Source organism: Barbus barbus (assembly GCF_936440315.1).
Source record: "Barbus barbus genome assembly, chromosome: 46".
Lineage (NCBI taxonomy): Eukaryota > Metazoa > Chordata > Actinopteri > Cypriniformes > Cyprinidae > Barbus > Barbus barbus.
In genome coordinates this window covers 8,834,552-8,854,331 of record NC_136724.1, presented here as the reverse complement: position 1 = coordinate 8,854,331, position 19,780 = coordinate 8,834,552, and the positions used below count along the sequence as shown (strand labels likewise).

Genomic DNA, 19,780 nt, shown 5'->3' with positions numbered 1-19,780 from the left:
AGACCAGGATGCCATTACAATTTCACAATAGTCAACCAAGTCTCAGTTACTAACTGCTAGCTTGAGCCATTACCTATGCTTGATTGTTATCCTTGAATGTACTTGTCATTTTTATCTGATTCTGATTTGTTTATCCTGATTTAATTGGCCGATGTTCTTTTGTAGTGGTGAAACAATTGCCTGAAATAATTGTGTTGAAGAGATGTAAGGTGACTTCAAGACTTCATTATTGTCCAGTTACAGAAACTGAGACACCTTCATTTGTTGGCCAAGAAGAATCAAGAATTCAACAGCACTGCCATATAAAATGAATTAATCAACACAGTCCTTTTGGCTTTTATAAGGTGAATATTTAAAAAATCTAATCAGTTACTCAAAATTGTCTTCAGCGCAACTGTCAGTTAGTAGACTCAGTTTGTTAGTAACTTTAATACAGAATTAAGCAATGCAATTAGAATGTACGTATAATTTCCTTAAACAAGACTGACAAGATTTCCACCTCTAAAAGCACACCAGAAATCTTTGCATTAAAAAAAATATGTATATATATTTTCTCTTTTTTATGTAGATGTATTATTAAATTAGCTAAAATGCCTAATAGTGACATAGGATCTTTTAAAAGACATATGGAAGTTTTCAGCAAATTTTTTGGAAATCACAGATTTTAAACAGGTCTAAGAATAGTAAATAAAACCCCCAAACTTGAGTACATCCCATTGGATTAATGTATATTTGTCAACACTCAATTTAAAACTACTCTTTTATCCTCCCTTTTATACCTCACTCCAAGAGGGATTCCCTGTGCCTTGTGATCCATCTGCTGGCTCTGTCGCTCGATAATGCGGAGAAAGAGCGGCAGAGAGAGATTGCAACACATCCCTGAATGCTGGTACACTCACTTGTACAAATGAGCTTAATGCTGTCGTGCGTGATGCATGACCTGGCCATGCTGATAAAAGGATGGAAAAGGAAGAGAGGGAAGTGTTGGGAGGGGGGTGACACTAATTCCCTGATGGCCTGATGTAATGGCAATGGTTATTGAGCGGATGATGGCGTTGTTGTAAGCAAGTGCGGCTGCGGCCGAGGGAAATAGACTAACAGGTGCTGATGCTACGCTCGCAGCTCCGAGGAGAGATCTATTCATCTTCGGCCTGCCACGGTACAGGATGACAGCAACCACTGGGACTCCCAGATTCGTAGGAAGGAACAAGATGCTTACTTTTATTTGTTTGCTGCATGCAAATACAAACACATACACACTGGGGCATAACTCCAGATATACATTTTGTTTTCCTACCTTACTGTTGAGCAAAACGGAGTGTATGAAGTAGAAATATTTTCAGATTACCTCTTTTCATCATAGTGCACACATGCATGACTGCCCTAATTTGCAGTTCTCTTAAATTCATCTGTATTGTATTCTTATCTGGCTAGTTTTTCTAGGCCGTGGCCTGCACCATTAAAATGCAGCCACGCATGAGAAGTGCCTGTTTTCACGCCAATTTCACAAAGCTCCGGGATCTGCAACAGCGTTTAGCGTTATCAAACACATACTAATAAATCATGCTCTCTTTTCTCATGTCAGTTGCTAAAGAGCAATGAAAAAAGCGAGAAAAGCTGACAAGAGGCATAAAAAGATGGAGAGCAAGAGGGAGAGCGAGTTTGAGAGAGTAACAATAGTAATGTGCGCGGGGGGAGTCAATTGGCATGTGTAATTCAGTGCAGCCTTTTCATCTCTGTGTAAGATACTCCAGACAGATAAAGTGTCTAATCCTCTGCCTGATCAAAAAAAAATCTACATTTTGCCAATTAAAGGGTCCTTGCCAGCAGCCAGATAGGAGTCCGCCTTCCAACTCAGCCCTAGTTTATCTCCCCCAGCACAGGGAGGAGCACAGAGTAGCTTAAATGTGCTATTCTTACCATACACACACAAGGACATAGACCACCCCACAGCGCCACCATCAGTCAGAACCATCATGAGGGTGGAGGGAGAGACAGAGTCTGAGAGAGAGAGGATCTGAAATGAACTCTTGCCAGACAGCAAATGGACTCTGGAGGGTTCTCACAAATGAGTTCTCTTAAACGGGTTAAACATAGTATTTTACTACAACAAATTGAATATCAGTTCAACAGATAATGTAAAAAAATTATTGTATGATTTTAATGGTGGGATACGGTCAAAGAAGGTCAAGACTTCAGAAATGGGACAGGGAAAAATCACTATTTTTAGGGGGGTTACAAACATTTCATGTCTCTCTATTTCATTCACCACTGGGCAGCCTGGTTTTAGCAGCAAACCCACACGTATCAGCAACAATAAAGAGCCCCTATAATTTAGAGTACCCCTACTGAGAAGGAGGCAAGGAGAAAGACTGAGAGAGAACCAAGGCACCTGTAGTGGGGGTATAAGTACCAGAGTGTTTGAAAATACAAAGGAATAAGTAAAAAATAAAGAAAGAAAAAGGGAAAAAATAATTAAATAAATCAGCACAAATTGACATCCGGCTGGTTTATGCTGACTGTGTAGAGCAGATAAGTGTGCTTAGTTGCAGAGATTTGATGTTTATCTTATCGTGAGTACTAAAGCTGTGCTGATAAAAGAGCCCAGCCATGCGTCATGGTGCGAGCATGTTTCACATAGCTGAAAACACACACAAAAAAAACTATATTCCATCCTAAAATTAGACTGTGATATGTAGGGGAAAGTAAAATAGTGACATAGAAACAAAATCACAGAGCCTCTATAATATTTTAGAACATAATTTAACAATATAAAAACTGCTAGCACATCAATGATGTAGTAAATCTATACAAAAGTTTGAAAAAACATTTGATGAGAATGTTTGGAATCTTACTTTTTTTTTTTTTCTCCAAAAAAATCTTATTGAGGTTGTGCAATACGGGGAGTGGCCTTATATTACTTTGAAATATGGAGATCCACCCCCCCCCCCAACCACACACCACCCTTTGTTGGATGAGCTTCACTGTGGTCCACACAGTACACCACACACTACGCTCATCCTATTACTGAGGAAAGAGTGATAAGAAGCCCATCTCTCACTCAGCTGAATCAGAGGAGGTCCCTCTGTAGGCAAATATTTTTATTAGCATGTGTCCTCTGATTTAAAAACAGTATAGAAAATGGCAAAATAAAACACAATAACTGAAAAAATCAAAGGAGTTTGAAAACAAAGAAACAGAGATGATAATCTGATTTGAGGAATACTGGATATTGATATCAAAAATGTATTTCATTAATATTTTTATTATATTATGTATATAATAAAATCTGAACTGTTGCATAAAATAATTCTAATTAATATGATTTTTCAACTATCTTGCAATGTGACATTATAATAAAACTATTTTTAACTAAAATGTTCTGAATCTAAAACAATTATTATATGTTGCATATTTTCAATTTCTTGAGAGACTACATGGCATATTTTTACTTTAAAAAATTTGTTACATCTCAGGGCCATTTGGTTGATGAGCAAAAAAAATTAAATAAAAAAAAAAATTCTAAATGGAGAGTAAAAGTTGTGAAAATGTATAAGATATTTACACACTGGATTCCATGTTTTATGGGGACTCTCCATAGACAATGTTTTTTATACTGTACAAACGGTATTTTCTATTGCCTTATCCTAACCCTACCCCTAAACCTACTCCTCACACAAAACGTTCTGCTATTTTAGTTTTCAAAATAGTTATATATAATTTATAAGCTGGGACCAAAAAAAAAAAAAAAAAAAAGTCCCCTCGAGGCCAAAATTTACTGGTATTACACTATATGTTATACATAACGTAGGAAATACCAGGCACACACACACAAACACATGATATAGGGCAAGTATAATTTCAAAATACTAACTTAAAGATTTTGCCTAAGACATAAAAATAATTGAAACAAATAGCAAAATGTACCTATATCCCTCTTTCAAAGGCACAGGCAAGAAATTGTCAAGATCTTTAAGCTTTGAGGACAAGACTTCAAATGTGGGAGGCAGGCCATTCCAACTGGAGGCTTTCAATTATAGATAGGGGTTAGCACAGCTGCCATGGATTGCCATGTCAGAGTAGGGATAGACAGCCGTGGAGAACTGGGAATCTTTCTATCAGATGCCTTTGGGGTTGGTGTGTGTTTCTTTGAATCTGTGTGTTTGTGTGGATTATAGGAGAAAAGAGTGGTTAAAGAATGGCTGTGTGTGTTGTCCAGAGAGAAATGGTTAAAGGGGACAGTGGTGTATCTTCACAGAAAGAGGGCTGTAATGTCCTTTTACCCTCTGGTTAAGCTTGGGAGTGGCTGTGACAAATGGGATGTCTGAAGCCAAATGTAGGATTTTAAGGTGTTTGTGTGTGTATATGTGTCTTTTCCACCTATTTGAGAGCCTTATCATGAATGATTCTATTAAGAGACTGAACATTTCAATTGATGAAACATAAACGTGGTGTCCACTCACATGCACAAGCTGCTCTTGTGTGTCAAACTCCCTGCAGCAACCTTCCCAGTGGCAGTTGGTCTCATACACCACCTCTGGCTCCTGCTTGCCCTCCTCTTTATCACCCTCCTCTTTCACCAGCGTCATTCCATCCGTTTGCTCCTGCACAAACACATGCAGCCAAATAGTGAAGGCATATGGGTCAATAACATGACACAATTTTTTGTCATTATTTATTTATTAAAAAATACAAATTTAATTCATGCATAACTTGAATATACTTCTTCTGTAATGAGATTGGTTTTAATTTTTGATCGATTGCATTTCTAAATGATTTATGATTATAATTGTCAAAAATGTCAGGGTGGTACAACTGTCCTGATATTATAATGAAGAAAGCACTGCTCATTAGTGTAAAGTTGAACTCTGGTCAATAGCTGTTTTTGTTGCATCAAATCTTTTCATTACAACTTTTATTACAATTAAAGCCATTCAGTCGCTTTATCACAATTTATTGCTGATAGTGCAAAGGGTAATTTTAAAAACTTATATTAATGTGTGTTACAGCAGCATGAAGGAAATTATTTCATTCTAGGATAACATTTTATGTGTGGCCTGGTAAATGTGAATTATTCAATAGTGCAGACGATGATAAATTATGTTATTTTGAGTATGTGACAGCCAGATGAGTCCTCATACCTTATTTGTATCATTAACACAATGCTAAACTTCTACATCTGATATTTGGAATATCTCTTGAGAAAACATGTCTTTACAGGGATGTTATTCTTTTTATGAAAGAAAAAACATCCTAGAATGCCCTGGAAAGAGCACTTTGCTTGATAAGTGCCACAAATTATGCAGAATTGGAAGTTCAGTTTAGAAGTTCTAGAAGTGTTAACAGCTTTGGAAATAGAAATTAGGATGTGTGAATTCAGAGGTCTATTTGGAGAGAAGTTCTTGTGTGCTGCTACATCTGCCTGTCTATCTGTAGAGTACAAGAATTGTTGAATAGTATCACTAAAAATACCGATCACACTTAATTTTAAGGTTCAATTCTCATCATTAACAAACCATTAACTATCACTTTTGCCTCAATAAACTCCTAATTTGCTGCTTATTAATAGATAGTAAGGTAGTTGTTAAGTTTAGGTATTGGGTAGGATTAGCGATATAGAATGGTCACACAGAATTAATGCTTTATAAGTATTAATAAAAAGCCAATATGTTAATAATAGGCATGCTAATAAACGACTAGTTAATAGTGAGAATTGTTCCGTGTACTAAAGTGCTACCAAAATACCAGTCTAAATTCAAGAAGATAGTGAAAAGAAGATAGTGCCCCCATTATCCACAAATGGCGAAAACATGGAACAGTGGTGAACCTTCCCAGGAGTGGCTGGCCGACCAAAATTACCCCAAGAGCGCAGCGACGACTCATCCAAGAGGTCACAAAAGACCCTACAACAACATCTAAAGAACTACAGGCCTCACGTGCCTCAGTTAAGGTCAGTGTTCATGACTCCACCATAAGAAAGAGACTGGGCAAAAATGGCCTGCATGGCAGAGTTCCAAAACGAAAACCGCTGCTGAGCAAAAAGAGCATAAAGGCTCGTCTCAGTTTTGCCAGAAAATATATTGATGATCCCCAAGACTTTTGGGAAAATACTCTGTGGACTGACGAGACAAAATTTTAACTTTTTGGAAGGTGTGTGTCCCATTACATCTGGCGTAAAAGTAACACAGCATTTCAGAAAAAGAACATCATACCAACAGTAAAATATGGTGGTGGTAGTGTGATGGTCTGGGGCTGTTTTGCTGCTTCAGGACCTGGTAGACTTGCTGTGATAAATGGAACCATGAATTCAGCTGTCTACCAAAAAATCCTGAAGGACAATGTCCGGCCATCTGTTTGCGACCTCAAGCTGAAGCGAACTTGGGTTCTGCAGCAGGACAATGATCCAAAACACACCAGCAAATCCACCTCTGAATGGCTGAAGAAAAACAAAATGAAGACTTTGTAGTGGCCTAGTCAAAGTCCTGAGCTGAATCCTATTGAGATGCTGTGGCATGACCTTAAAAAAAACGGTTCATGCTCGCAAACCCTCCTGTGTGGCTGAATTACAACAATTCTGTCAAGATGAGTGGGCCAAAATTCCTCCACAGCGCTGTAACAGACTCATTGCAAGTTATCGCAAACGCTGGATTTGCAGTTGTTGCTGCTAAGGGTGGCCCAACCAGTTATTAGGTTTAGGGGGCAAGCACTTTTTCACACAGGGCCATGTGGGTTTTGATTTTGTTTTCCCTTCATAATAAAAAACTTCATTCAAAAACTGCATGTTGTGTTTACTTGTGTTATCTTTGATTAATATTTAAATTTGTTTGATGATCTGAAACATTAAAGTGTGATAAACATGCAAAAAAATTAAAAATCAGGAAGGGGGCCAACACTTTTTCACACCACTGTATACAAGGGGTTTGGGCCATTTGAAGAGATAAACCACTGCTTTAAATCACTGCTGCACTGTTCTAAATGTATTTCACTGTCTGTTGAGAGAGAGAGAGAGAGCGCGAGAGAGAGAGAGAGAGAGAGAGAGAGAGAGAGAGAAAGAGAGAGAGAGAGAATGAATGATGACTTCTAAAATAAAAAATAAAGCTGTGGAATGTGCTTGAAGAAAAATAAATAAGAAAAACAATAAAAGCACGGAGTCCATTTAAGCCATCCAGCAGTCATCCAACCCTCAGCTATAAGGGGCATTGTAGAAAATGCGTCATCTAATTTTTCTTTCATTTTTCCATTCAGTTAAGCATCTGATTAAAAGAAAAACAATTTCCTTCTGAAGCTGTAGAGATCAATGGGGCTTATCGCATCTGAAGCAGTGCCACAACAGGCGACCAAATCAAACACCCAAATAAATAGCTTTACAGTACGTCACATAATTGGTCCCAAAGCTCTTGCTGCGTGTGCATGTGTGGTAACTGTCTCGTTGAAGTTGTGCGAGTGCTTTTTAGCTCTATACATATATGTCTATCAAGTGTGTGTTTTTTATATATATATATATATATATATATATATATATATATATATATATATATATATATATATATATATATATATATATATATATATATATATATATATATAATATACACACGTGTATGTGTGTGTGAACATGTGCATACCTGCACGCTAATGGCTCTGGGGCTGGGCGGCTCCTCATCTGGTTTGAGTTTGGAGCGTTTGTGCTGCATGGGGTCCCCTGTGCTACTCACAGCCGACTCACTGGTGGGTTTACTCTAGAAGCAAATATTTTAAAAACATGTATAAAATATGACCACATAATAATAATCATCATCAAAAACATAGGTACTTATTAGTGTGGAAAGTGTAAGTGTTTATATGAAATTTCATAACTATTTCTACTATTTTTTTTAAATATAGTGTACTACTATAAATATAAATATAAAGTGTACTACTGAATGTTTCATTAATATTATATTATCTGTAGTATACTATCTGTAAGTATACTAAAATATACTTTTGGGATTTGATTAAAAGTGCACATTCAGTACAATTAAGCACAATTCTTTTTCACAAGGGACTACTATATGGTACATGACTAAAAACCACTATATTACTGTATTAGTATATCCAAAACATGATATTTAAAATAGTAAGTATAATTTAATAGTGATATTACCATTGTACTTTGGAGTATAACACGGTACTGTCATGGTACATGCATGATATTAACATGGTACCATTCCTAAAAAATGATCTTTCTGTTGGTAGTGTAATAATATGCATATATTACAAATCTACTTCAGAGAAGTAAAAAACAAAAAACATTATTCATTGACAATATTCGCTGACGTTATTCAAAAATACCACAGACATTATTCACAATTTCTCCCTAAACAGCAATAACCCCTCCTCTGACTCTATGCCACTCTCTCTCTCTCTCTCTGCCAAAGGAAGTCCCTTGTGACTGGCCAGAGCCAGTAATGAAAAAAAAAAAAGAAAAAAAAAAACACTCGGTGGGAGAGAAAAAGGTAACATTCCTTGGATAAGAGAGCAGGATTCCTTGGCTCTAAAGGAAGGTTCATTCTGCCAGACTCCTCTAGCAAATCATTTAAATTTGCTGAGCTTTTTTTTTTTTTTTTGCTTTTAAAGCACATAAAATACATAAATGGTTAGTGACCATTTGTGCATTAAAATATTCATTGCCAGTTTGTGACTCTTTATTTAGTGTGTGTACTAATGTGTACTAAATTTGATAGATATTACCCAATACAAATCCAGAAAAGTAACTGTTTGCATTGAGTTTTGAGTATAGTAGAGCAAATTCATTTATTCAATATTCGCCGTGGACAACAAACCCTGCAAAATCATACAGGTTTGAATCACATGAGGGTGAGTAAATGTTAATTTTTGGTTGATCTATCCCCCTTAAGCCTAAGTATGCATGCTAATAAATTTAAAGACAATCTTTGAAATATATTGTACACCGCATTTAGTTACACCACATTTATATAACTTTAGATCTTAAAGTGTGTAGTGATCCAGTAAAACATTTACATTTACATTAATGCATTTAGCAGACGCTTTTATCCAAAGCGACTTACATTGCATTCAAGTTACAGTTTTTACATTTTTTATCAGCTCTTGCTTTCCCTGGGAATCGAACCCATGACCTTGGTGTTACTAGCACCATGCTCTACTATTTGAGCTACAGGAAAACACAACGATCTGATATTTCTCTGTCTGTCATTTTGAGAAATGCTCACACCTTCACTCCTTTTTTATTAATTGTTCCTTTTTGACCACATGGTGAGACAAATGTTCCATGATGCCCTTCTATTAAATAAGCTGGTGTTGTCTCTGGGGTTAGAGGGGGGAAATAGATGACACTGATCTAGGAAAGAGTAGCGAGGGTGTAATGGCTTGAAAGGAAAGACTGGCATTGAGAAAAATCTTGGGAAAGCTCATTCACCATTACACTAAGAGTTAACTGCTACTGAAGCACAAAAAAACAGGAATCGATACGAAGACTGATAAAAACAACATGATGCACTCCACAGATTTTAATCCAGTGAACCGGGTGAGTATAAATGGACAAGGCATGATCAGGTGAAAAAAACTGTAGAAGAAAAACACTTTTATGCTCATCCTTCAAAGAGAAGGTTTGGGAATGTATCTGAGTCTGATTAATGGTGGAGGTGGCAAGATTTTTGCTGCTAACAAGAAGGGTGTTATTTCTCAAAGGTGCCTTCTGGGCAAGCTCACCGGCTCTCCAAATCGAGACACAACACAGAAAATACACGCACACAAGGGAAAAACTCCCATGAGGCCTGTCTGTGAGGGAGGGCTACCTGCAGCCACACTTTCTCTACCATTTATAAATGCTGTTTTTGTGTGGTGCTGTGTGGTGTGTTTTCATGAACCACACACAATAATAAATAGCACCAGCACTTGTGATGATAAGCACTGAATAAATTTAAGCCTTGAGGAGGAAAATCATTGTGTGAACTAAATGATTTCTGTTGCTGTTTAATACAAGAACACCCAAAAGCAATCATGTTAAATTATTTAAAAATGCTTTGTGTTGTTTAAACTTACAAATGAAAATCTCATAAAATTGTATTGTGCATTCTAACTTGTGAAGGTTTGAACCGCATGCTGTTCAAACCTTCACAAGTTAGAATACAGATAAAAACTATATAGAAAAACTGAGCCTCCAGCTGAGCAGCTTGTGTTAAACTGACTTGTTTCCATCATATCTTCTCTACTATTATTATTAATAACTAATCAAATTCATACAGAAATGAGAACTGACCTGTGAGTCATTTGAGGCTGTGGAACGCTCTGTAGGTGGCAGGCTAGAGGGAGGAATGCCAGGAACTGGTCTCTGGGTGGCAAAGGCAGGAGATGGGTGCACAAGGGGCGGACTGTGTCCAAACGCAGAACTGATGATGCCTGGTTGCCGACTGATAAGCTGCTGATGCATTTGCAGTGCCACAGGTGTTGGAGGATATGCAAAACTCAGTGCAGGGCTGTAAGGCAAAATAAATAGAATAATTTATTTTTAAAATGTAATTAATAAATTATGTTACAAATCAGTGAAATTTGGTCATGTGGTAAATTATAAACTCCATTTAATATAATATTTGTTATTGAATATTCATTTATTCATCATTTAATATTTATGATACACTGCTGTTCAAAAGGTTTTTAACGAGAGAAGTTTCTTATGCTCACCAAGGCTGCATTTATTTGGTCAGAAATACAGTAAAAACAATACTGCAAAATATTATTTAAATTTAAAACAATTTTCTATTTTAATCTATTTTAAAATGTAACATTTCTGTGATTACAAAACTGAATTTTCAGCAGCCATTATTCCAGCCTTTGTGTCGCATTATCCTTCAGAAATCATTCTAATATGAGTTAGTGCTCAAGAAACATTTCTTATCATTGCTAAAGTTGAAAACAGTTGTGCTGCTTCATATTTTTGTCTGTTTTTTTCAGGATTTTTTGATAAAGAGAAAGTTCAAAAGAACAGGATTTATTTGAAAGAGATTTTTGTAACAACGTAAAAGACTTTACTGCCACTTCTTATCAACCTCTTCACTGAATTAAAGTATTATTTTCCTTAAAAAAAAAGGTTTTACTGACCCCAGACTTTTGGTAGTGTATACAATGCAATAATATTTTATAACACAAAATAATAAAAAAAATATTAGCAATACAGTTATTTTAATAATAAGAACCATTTTTATTACAGTCCAAAAATTACACATAAAATGTATTAAACTGATAATCTTAATAAATAAAAACAACAACAAACATAAACCCTTTTAAGGAAAAAGTCCGAGATAGTTAATGTAAAATGATGAATCACCTGATGGGCATAGAAGCTGTATTTAAGCACCGTATTGAACTTTTATATATCACCTCCTCTTCTATAGATGCCACAGTCCTTTAATGATAAAGCCTTGATGCTCAATAACAGACATTCATAGGGGGTTCCATTCATCGTGGGGCATGCTGACCACTCCATACTAGCTCATACGTCTACTAGTCCTATTACAGGCAGAGAGGAAATCAATGTAGCCAGACGCTGCGTGGCTGATGCAGCTGTCTCATCACTCATCAGGCCTGGACCCTTGCCTGCCACCTCTGTCCCCACATGTTCACATGAGATATGACTGATTAGCTTGCGAAAACAAATCACTGATTAATCACTCTCAGTGGAGGAAAGAGGTCCATTTCTGTCGTCTTTACTCTCTCTGAGACCCCCACCCAAACAAGGTAACATTGTTTCCTAATAGTGCTGGATGGCAGACGTCAAACTGAGCGACACATCGCCAGGGACGATAGCTGTAGATCCATCCTTCAGTTTGATATAGAAATTATAAAACTGTTCAAATGTAACAACTTCTGATTTTCTGACATGCTGCAAAATCTGTAACAATCTCTTGCTCAAAATCTGATGTAGTATTTATGGGACATTACACTTTTGATAATGTCTTAAACAATGCCAAATCCATTTTGTGATAATCTGTTTGTGATTTTTTTTCTTTTTAAGTCTGAGGAAATAAAATTTCAGAAAGCATGTCTCATTTCACGTATACCATCATTCAAAGGTTTGGAGTCAGTAGATTTTGTTTTTGATTTTAAAAGAAACTTTTATTCAGCAATGCATTAAATTGATCAAAAGTGAGAGTAAAGACATTTATGTTACAAAATATCTCCATTTCAAATAAATGCTGTTCTTTTAAATAAAGAGAAGGGAGAGAGTAGGAGTCTCAAATAAGTCTTACTGTTGTGACAAACGCTTTATTATCCACTTAATGTCTGTCTGGACTCCTGCTATGAACTGACCAAATCGACTGTGCCCCATATAAGTGGGATCATTTGAAAAACATTAATTATTTAGTCTTTGAAACTAATAAACATGTGATTAGAAGGCAGGATGGTCAGCGAACACCCTCAGGCTGAACTACTCATGAATTACACCGCAGAGAAAGTGAATGGGTCAGTTTTATTCACTTCATCCACAACAGATTCTCTCTCTTTCCCATTACAGCTTGTGTTACTGTCCTCAGCCCAGACTTTGCTTGCTTCCTCCGTCCCCCTCTTCATGACCCTTTCATTCGTCATTCCCCCTTCCTCTCCTCCTTTCCAGAGTGAGCGATTGCATGGCGGCAGTCTTAGGGTAAAGCTCTTCTCAGCTGATAGAGAGAACATTAATCAGATGATGCATATCAGACAGATGAGTGTGAGGGAGGAGGGGAGGAATATGTTCACACGCTTCCTCCTAATAGCGCTCTCTGTGTTCCCTCGTTTATTTCGCCGTCCAGTGTTCATTCATCATTCCGCTTCTGAGGATGCGCTGGAGTGTCCACTTACAGTATGGATTGCTTTTCCTCTCTATCTCTTTCTCAGAATCTCTCCCGCATTCTTGCCTCTTGTCTGTTCCAATACACACCTCTCTTTTTATTTTCATACTTGGAACAGTGTCCAAGTTTGGAATGACATGAAGATGAATAAATTAAGAATTTTGGGTAAACTATACTTCTAAAACCCATCAAGTGAGAAATTAAGACATGCTTATCTCATGTAAGACAAAAACTAAACAATTCCCTTGATATATTAACAAAAATATATTTTTAATTAAAATTATGCAAAATCCAGTATATACATTTTTGTAAAATAATAATAATAAAAAAAATCTTAATTCATTGTAGTACATACCTGATAGTACCAGCTGAGAGGTGTCCATAGGATCCACTGGTGGATGAGCTGGAGCGGGAATTATTAAGTATAGTGACTAGAGAGTTGGGCGAGGTGCGAATCATGGCCTGCAAGTCAAAACTGGGGTCAGACAGGGAAGGGGAGCTGGGAAGGGGCCGTTTTCTGCTGGGTCGATTTGTGAGCCTAGGACTTGGAAATCGTGAAGCTAAGAAGACACAGACAGAGAGAGAAAACAGAGAAAGAACATAGTATGTTATGTATTTAAAACTGGTGACATAACAACAGGCACAAAAAGACAAAATCATAATTTTTATTTTTATATTTTACTTATATTTTATTTATTTTAATTGAAATGTATTTGTTTTTTATTTAATTGAAATTAATTTAATAATTTAATTTAACGGTGTTTTTTTTATTTAAAGAGCGGTATAGAGAGAAATGGTGTGCACTACAGTCAAGTACTGACATCGTTTTCATAAAAGTTCCCATTCTCTTGTGGTTTGTATATTATTTTAGAGAATTAACCACACAGAACGCTTTACTGACCAGGAATCATGAGCATCTTTTTAATCACATGCAATTTCTTCATCATAGTCTGTTGGATGCATTCAACAATGACCACATTTTCTGCATTGCATGCATTTTTTACGCATTGTAAAAACACATAGGACTGCAGCACCACTTTTCTCACTGCGTTCTGGTAGCGTCACTGCGATGTTGAATCACGCTTAATTGGGTTGAATAGTGTGTTAATGCTGAATGGAATTGCACAGAGTTGTTTTTGAAAAGCTTTCACTAGAAAGCAGATCAAACGCAGACAGGCCCTCCACTCACACACAATGACTGGCACCTACAGATTAAGAAATGACTTTTGTTGTCTTTTCATTGGTGGATGTCACAAACAAGAAAGAAGGGAGAAATGGAGGGAGAAGTGAAAGGAGGAGGGGAAGAGAGGGGTGTGGGGGGATGGTGGTCTTTTGTTGTGTGGAGTGACACAATGACTTTGTGACTCATTTTTTCTTTCAGTTGTTCTGTACATTTTTAAGAGAAAGCACGCAAAACAAAACAAGATTACACTCTCTCTTTCTCTCTCTCCTACTCTCTCCCTTCTTTCTTTCTTGTTTGACACATACAGTGATTACAGGGTCTGTCATTCACATTTAAATCACTCTGTGTTTGTGTGTGTGTGTGTGTGGGTGAGTGTTTGCATTCCCACATTTGGAACATCTTACCACATTGCTGGCATTCTGCTTAGAACTGTGATTTAAGACTTTGTAAATAGACACAAGCACAAACTTACACACACGCACAGGCACACACACACACATTTGTTTTTGTGAATTGTGGGGACATTCCATAGGCGAAATGGTTTTTATATTGTACAAACCGTACTTTCTATCGCCTTATACATCACTCCTACACCTAAACCTACCCCTTACAGGAAACTTTGTGCATTTTCACTTTCTCAAAAAAACTCATTCTGTATGATTTATAAGCCTTTTTAAATATGGGGACATGGGGAAATGTCCTCATAAATCACCTTCTCCTTGTAATACCTATGTCATACAAATATGTGTCCTCATATGTCAAAAAAACATGCACACACACACACACAAATATGAATCCACATACTTAAGCACCAATACAACATTATAATATACACATTATAATACACACTCATATACAATAATATGTGCGGTCTATAATGCCATATTGATTTTCCTGCTGCAAAGACCAGTTTGGATCAGCGTAAACTCCAAGATGGTCTTTTTTTTAACATTAAAGAACTGTATAATCTAACTAATCCAATGACGACTTCGAAACTCCTGAAGTGTTTCCATATAAGTGTGCCATATGCATCAGATGTTTAGCCAATGTTTCGTGGGCGTGACTTCTGAGGCTGAGACTAGGTAAAAAAGCCAAAACACTAAGGAAGTGTTCAAAACATACCAATCACTGAACAATTTCTGATTTGTAGTATAAGTAAATATTACATGTTTGGTCAAACATCTTGTGTCAAAAATGGAAATGGAAATGTGGATGTAGAAAGAAAACAAAGTGTGGAAAAAAAACAATAGTTCCACTTTAAAAATTCATCTACATCCCACAGAGGATCCAAACTGAGATATTTAATAGAGGCAAAATCAAATTGACATTGGTTAATTAGCAGCTAAATACTTAAACACAAATACGCAGGACAGGTTAATTCCTTCAGTTTTTCTCTAAAAGTAATTACACTGATGTCTAAACTATGACTGTGCTATCCCATCCCCATTATTAACAAAAGCTCCTAGATAATGCACTAATTCACTCCCCTTCTCAGAGAGTATATATCATAAAAAGAGCTTTAAAGTGTTAATTTGGCTGACATGGAACACACATTGTTAAAATAGGATGAGTTACTAAGGGCTGATCACAGGCTATTTGAAGTAGGGGGGATGCCAACATCTCCATTTGAAAACAATGGCCTTAATTGTTTTATTTCAGTCTATTAATCTTAAACAGTCCCATAGAAGAAAGGATTTCTCCAGTGATGAATAGACATTCCAATTCCCACTTAATAGCAATTAATTTTCTGATAGCCATGCAAGTTTGGCTAGTTTTAATTAGTTTGTGAGGATTGGGTAAGCCGGTGATGGGCTGAATGCATTCTCATCAAAGACTAACAGGCCAGTCCCCCTGACCTCTCTTCGAATCACTGTGCCTTTAATTTCCTATTTACACTTCAAAATAACTCATTTGCATACATCCTGTGCACACTTACCCCGCTTTTTAAAAAAACATTAAGACAATGGAACAATTTTACCAGTTTAATTAAATGGAAATGGTTTAGAAGGAAAGATTTGCAATTTGTTGCTTATATACTATATAGCATTATATATATATATATATATATATATATAAAATAGTAGCTATAGTAGGTCTTTTTCCACTTTTTATCCATTTCATATCCTTGCTGAATAAACTTATTAATTTCCTTTTTTCCTAAATAGTTTTTTTAATTTTTTTTTATTGACCCACCCCAAACATTTGAATGGTAGTGTAGATTGTAACACAAAATTTCTATTTTGAATAAACATTGTACTTACAGTGTACGCTCTTGTTAACTTTAGTTTTTTTTAAAGAATCTTGAAAAAAGTATCACAGGTCCCAAAAAATATCAAGCAGCACAACTGGTTCCGACTATGATAATAATTCAGCATATTGGAATGATTTCTGAAGAATCATGTGGCTTTTTGCTTTTTTGAATGGTTAAGGTTCTGGGTATTGATAGTCTCAGCCTACTGTAAATCTCCCCCTCTGATCGTAGACATCAGAAAAGTGTTAGCAAGTGGAGAACTTACTTTCCATAGCCTGTAGGTACTCCATATGCAGGGCACTGCTTGTAGGCCCTGTTGCAGATGCCACTGAAGGGATGATGTCAGCGTACGGGCTACGGTGACCTGCAAGTAGGGCCATCTGGTGGTAGTACTCTGCCGTGGTCAAACTGGTGTGGGGTGCTAAAGGGTCAAACAATGACATAAAACATCAGTGATTTTGACAAAAACACCACTGTTCAAAAGTTTTGAATATGTAAGATTAAAAAAAAAAAAAAAAAATTTTTATTAATAACTTTATCTAGCAAGGACCAAATAAATTAGATTTCATATGCTACGTCTTATAAAAACATTAAAAGGTTGTGTATTTTCTTGCCCAGGGACAGCAGATGAAATTTAGCTCTGTAGCTAATTCTGGGGCAGTTTTCTGACTGTCTATTGTCCCTGTCAAATAATGAATAAAATAAAATAAAATAAAATAAAATAAAATAAAAGATATTACCCCAAACTTTTGAATGCTAGTAAAGAAATGAATGTGCCTGCATGTTACTACAAATCTTGAATACTCCTGAATAACTGACCTTTTTTAATTTTTTAAACTTGTGAATCAATGGTTTTGACGTGAGAAGACTTGGAATATAGTGCTCGAGTCTGGACTTGTGGAGTACGGGAGTCTGGTGTATGGACAATTTTTTTAATAATACTTTTATAGTGCTTTATTGTCATTATTAGAGCTTGACAACCTCAAGTCCCACTTTCATTGTATGGATGAGAGAGCCTGGACATTTTGCAAAGTATCTTCTTTTCTGTTTCACAGAAGAAAGAAAGTTATATGAGTGTAACTAATTAACCATTTTCATTTTAGGGAAAAAGGCGGCAGAATTTTAGATGTGAATAACTAAAATTGCCTTTCTCTCTGATTTGTTCTGTGTCTCTTTCATGTGTTGCCTCTATCTTCCTCCCATACTTTAGCAACAGAGTGATAACAGGTCCTAGAAATGCATCCTAAAAATAAAACTTTTGGCAACATGCTTTTCTATGCAAACAACACAATTGAGAAAGCACACTCACAAACACACACATACACACAAAAAGAGAAAAATAATAAGAGAAAGACTGACACAGTGCTTCTCAATGCAAATACAAAATCATTTTAGCTGCACAAAGTGTTGTGGCTAAATCCTGTCTTCCCCAGAAGAAATGAACAGAGCGGATGAAAGGATCTCAACTGAGGCCCTAACTGAATGCATGGAATATGCATCTATGATTGGTTGTGTGAATGTAAGAAGAAATTCCAAATTAATTCGATGTGGGTATTATGACTTAAGTAGCGAGGGAGGGGTTAGCGGGGCTTCCTTAATTGTCTCTGTTGTTCCTTCTTGCCTTGGCTCTTGCATTAAACTGTAATGTGCCTCATTTCCCGTTCACATGCAGAAAAAAGCTTTGTGGAATTTCTAAATGGGAGATGTTGGCATAGAACTGATGGACTGGTGGTGGGGAATGGCAGGGACGATTTTTAAGGATGAATATGTACCCTCAGTATGGTGCACCACCAGAGCCAGCAGGCATTCTGCTGGTGGAGCATGTTGGCATCTGGGAGATTACAAAAAAATGTGTTTCAAAAGAGGGTTGGAAAGCAAGCAGAAAAAAATGATAAAGCGAAAGAGCGATAAAACTCCCACCAATGTTTGTTTATTCTTTCCACTAACATAAACTGGTTGCTGCATATAGAATGCAAATGCTATTAATAATTAGTTTTTCAGAATATATGTAAGGGACGTGCCTAAAGTCAAATACCTTATTCAGGAATGCATAGATAATGGCTTCAAAATGAATAACTATAATGGTAAAAATATTCAGCCTACACAGTCACTCCTTGGGCCCTATCATACACTTGGTGCAATGCGGCACCAGGCACGACGCAGTGTTTTTTACTAGTTTCAGGGAGAAGCAAGTATCATTTTCAAGTCCTGCGCCACGTTGTTTAAATAGCAAATGCATTTGCACCCATTTGTGCGCTCATGGGCTTGCTGGTCTGAAAACAAGGTGTGTTCAGGCGCATTGTTGGCGAGGTGGTATTTTGAGGCATCTGAAATAGACTGCGCCATTGACCAACTAAAACCTGGTCTAAAGTCAATGGCACAGTATTTTTTGTTATTTAAAGAGTGCGTTAGTAATGAAACGTGGCTGAAACGATTAGTCGACATTATCGACAACGTCGACAATAAAAAAAAAGTCCACAAATATTTTTGTCGCAAAGTTGTTTGATCTATGACCTACTGTTCCAAATGGGATTAGGGCACTTCGGAGTGAAAACAATCATGGCTGCCATATTGAAGTGTCGTTCCAAACCGAAGTGCTCAAAACTGTTCACTTCAAAGGGCCCTTCGGAATGAAGGATTTCGAAGGGTACAACTGATGGACACTTTGGGCTCCCATGATCTTTTGCACATATGCTTTGCATGATGACGGCGCCTCCGTGTGGGCACGAGATGATGACGCAGAAGGGCACTTCAAGAAACAGTTGTTTGGTCCCCTACACCCTTCAACCCTTCAAAGCTCTCACTCCGGAGGGTAAACCCTTTGAAGGGATTAGGGCATAGGGATGAGCTCTTCTGAATGGAACGCAGGGCTAATGTAAGAGCCTGCAATAATGTGGTTTGACCAGTGTGGCGCTGTAGAGACTGTAATTCAGCCCTCCTGGATGCAATTCAAAAGAAGAAGACACACACAACGCTTCAGAGCAAATGCAGCCGAACCTGAGCGGAGTTTGGATGAATATGTAAATATATATTGTGTGCTTTCCTCTCAGTAACAAAATAAACACAACAAAAACTGACAGCAGTGTGAAAGCAGCAGTTAAAAATGCATCTGATTACAACGATCTGGATGTTTCCATGAGCTCTGCAGTTCAGTACTCCAGTAAAGTCCAGTCATATCATGTTTGTTTATTTATTTATTTACTTAATTCAAGCATTTCGTTCGTCATCGTCTCGTTGTCGTCGGTGAAAAAAATGCAGTTGATGACAATTATGACGAAAAATTATTCGTCAACGAAATTAATACTGGAGCCGATCCTCCCTATATGCAGAATACGCAAGCTGCGTAGGGCCCCCCTGCGTAGGCCCCCATGCTCTCAAAGATGTTTTAATTTTAGTTTTGGTTTTGAAGTTGGCCAGCAGTTATGAAAACATGAATGATAAATCAGTAAAGTCTACGTTAAAAATCAGCCAAATCATGTAACGTGAATGTCGTACAGTCTC

The 19,780-nt window shown here is 36.9% G+C and overlaps 1 protein-coding gene across 1 annotated transcript in view; it reads right to left on the bottom strand.

The window, feature by feature from the left end:
• Positions 1-19,780, bottom strand: part of LOC306865148 (transcriptional activator GLI3-like) — a 170,807-nt gene that overhangs the window by 11,190 nt on the left and 139,837 nt on the right. The window contains exons 6-10 of the mRNA XM_079409558.1: positions 16,545-16,700; positions 13,201-13,405; positions 10,280-10,496; positions 7,626-7,739; positions 4,464-4,604 (exon numbers count right to left, since the gene is read on the bottom strand). Of these exons, the coding sequence (XP_079265684.1) occupies positions 4,464-4,604; positions 7,626-7,739; positions 10,280-10,496; positions 13,201-13,405; positions 16,545-16,700 (833 nt within the window). The remainder of the gene's footprint in view (positions 1-4,463; positions 4,605-7,625; positions 7,740-10,279; positions 10,497-13,200; positions 13,406-16,544; positions 16,701-19,780) is intronic.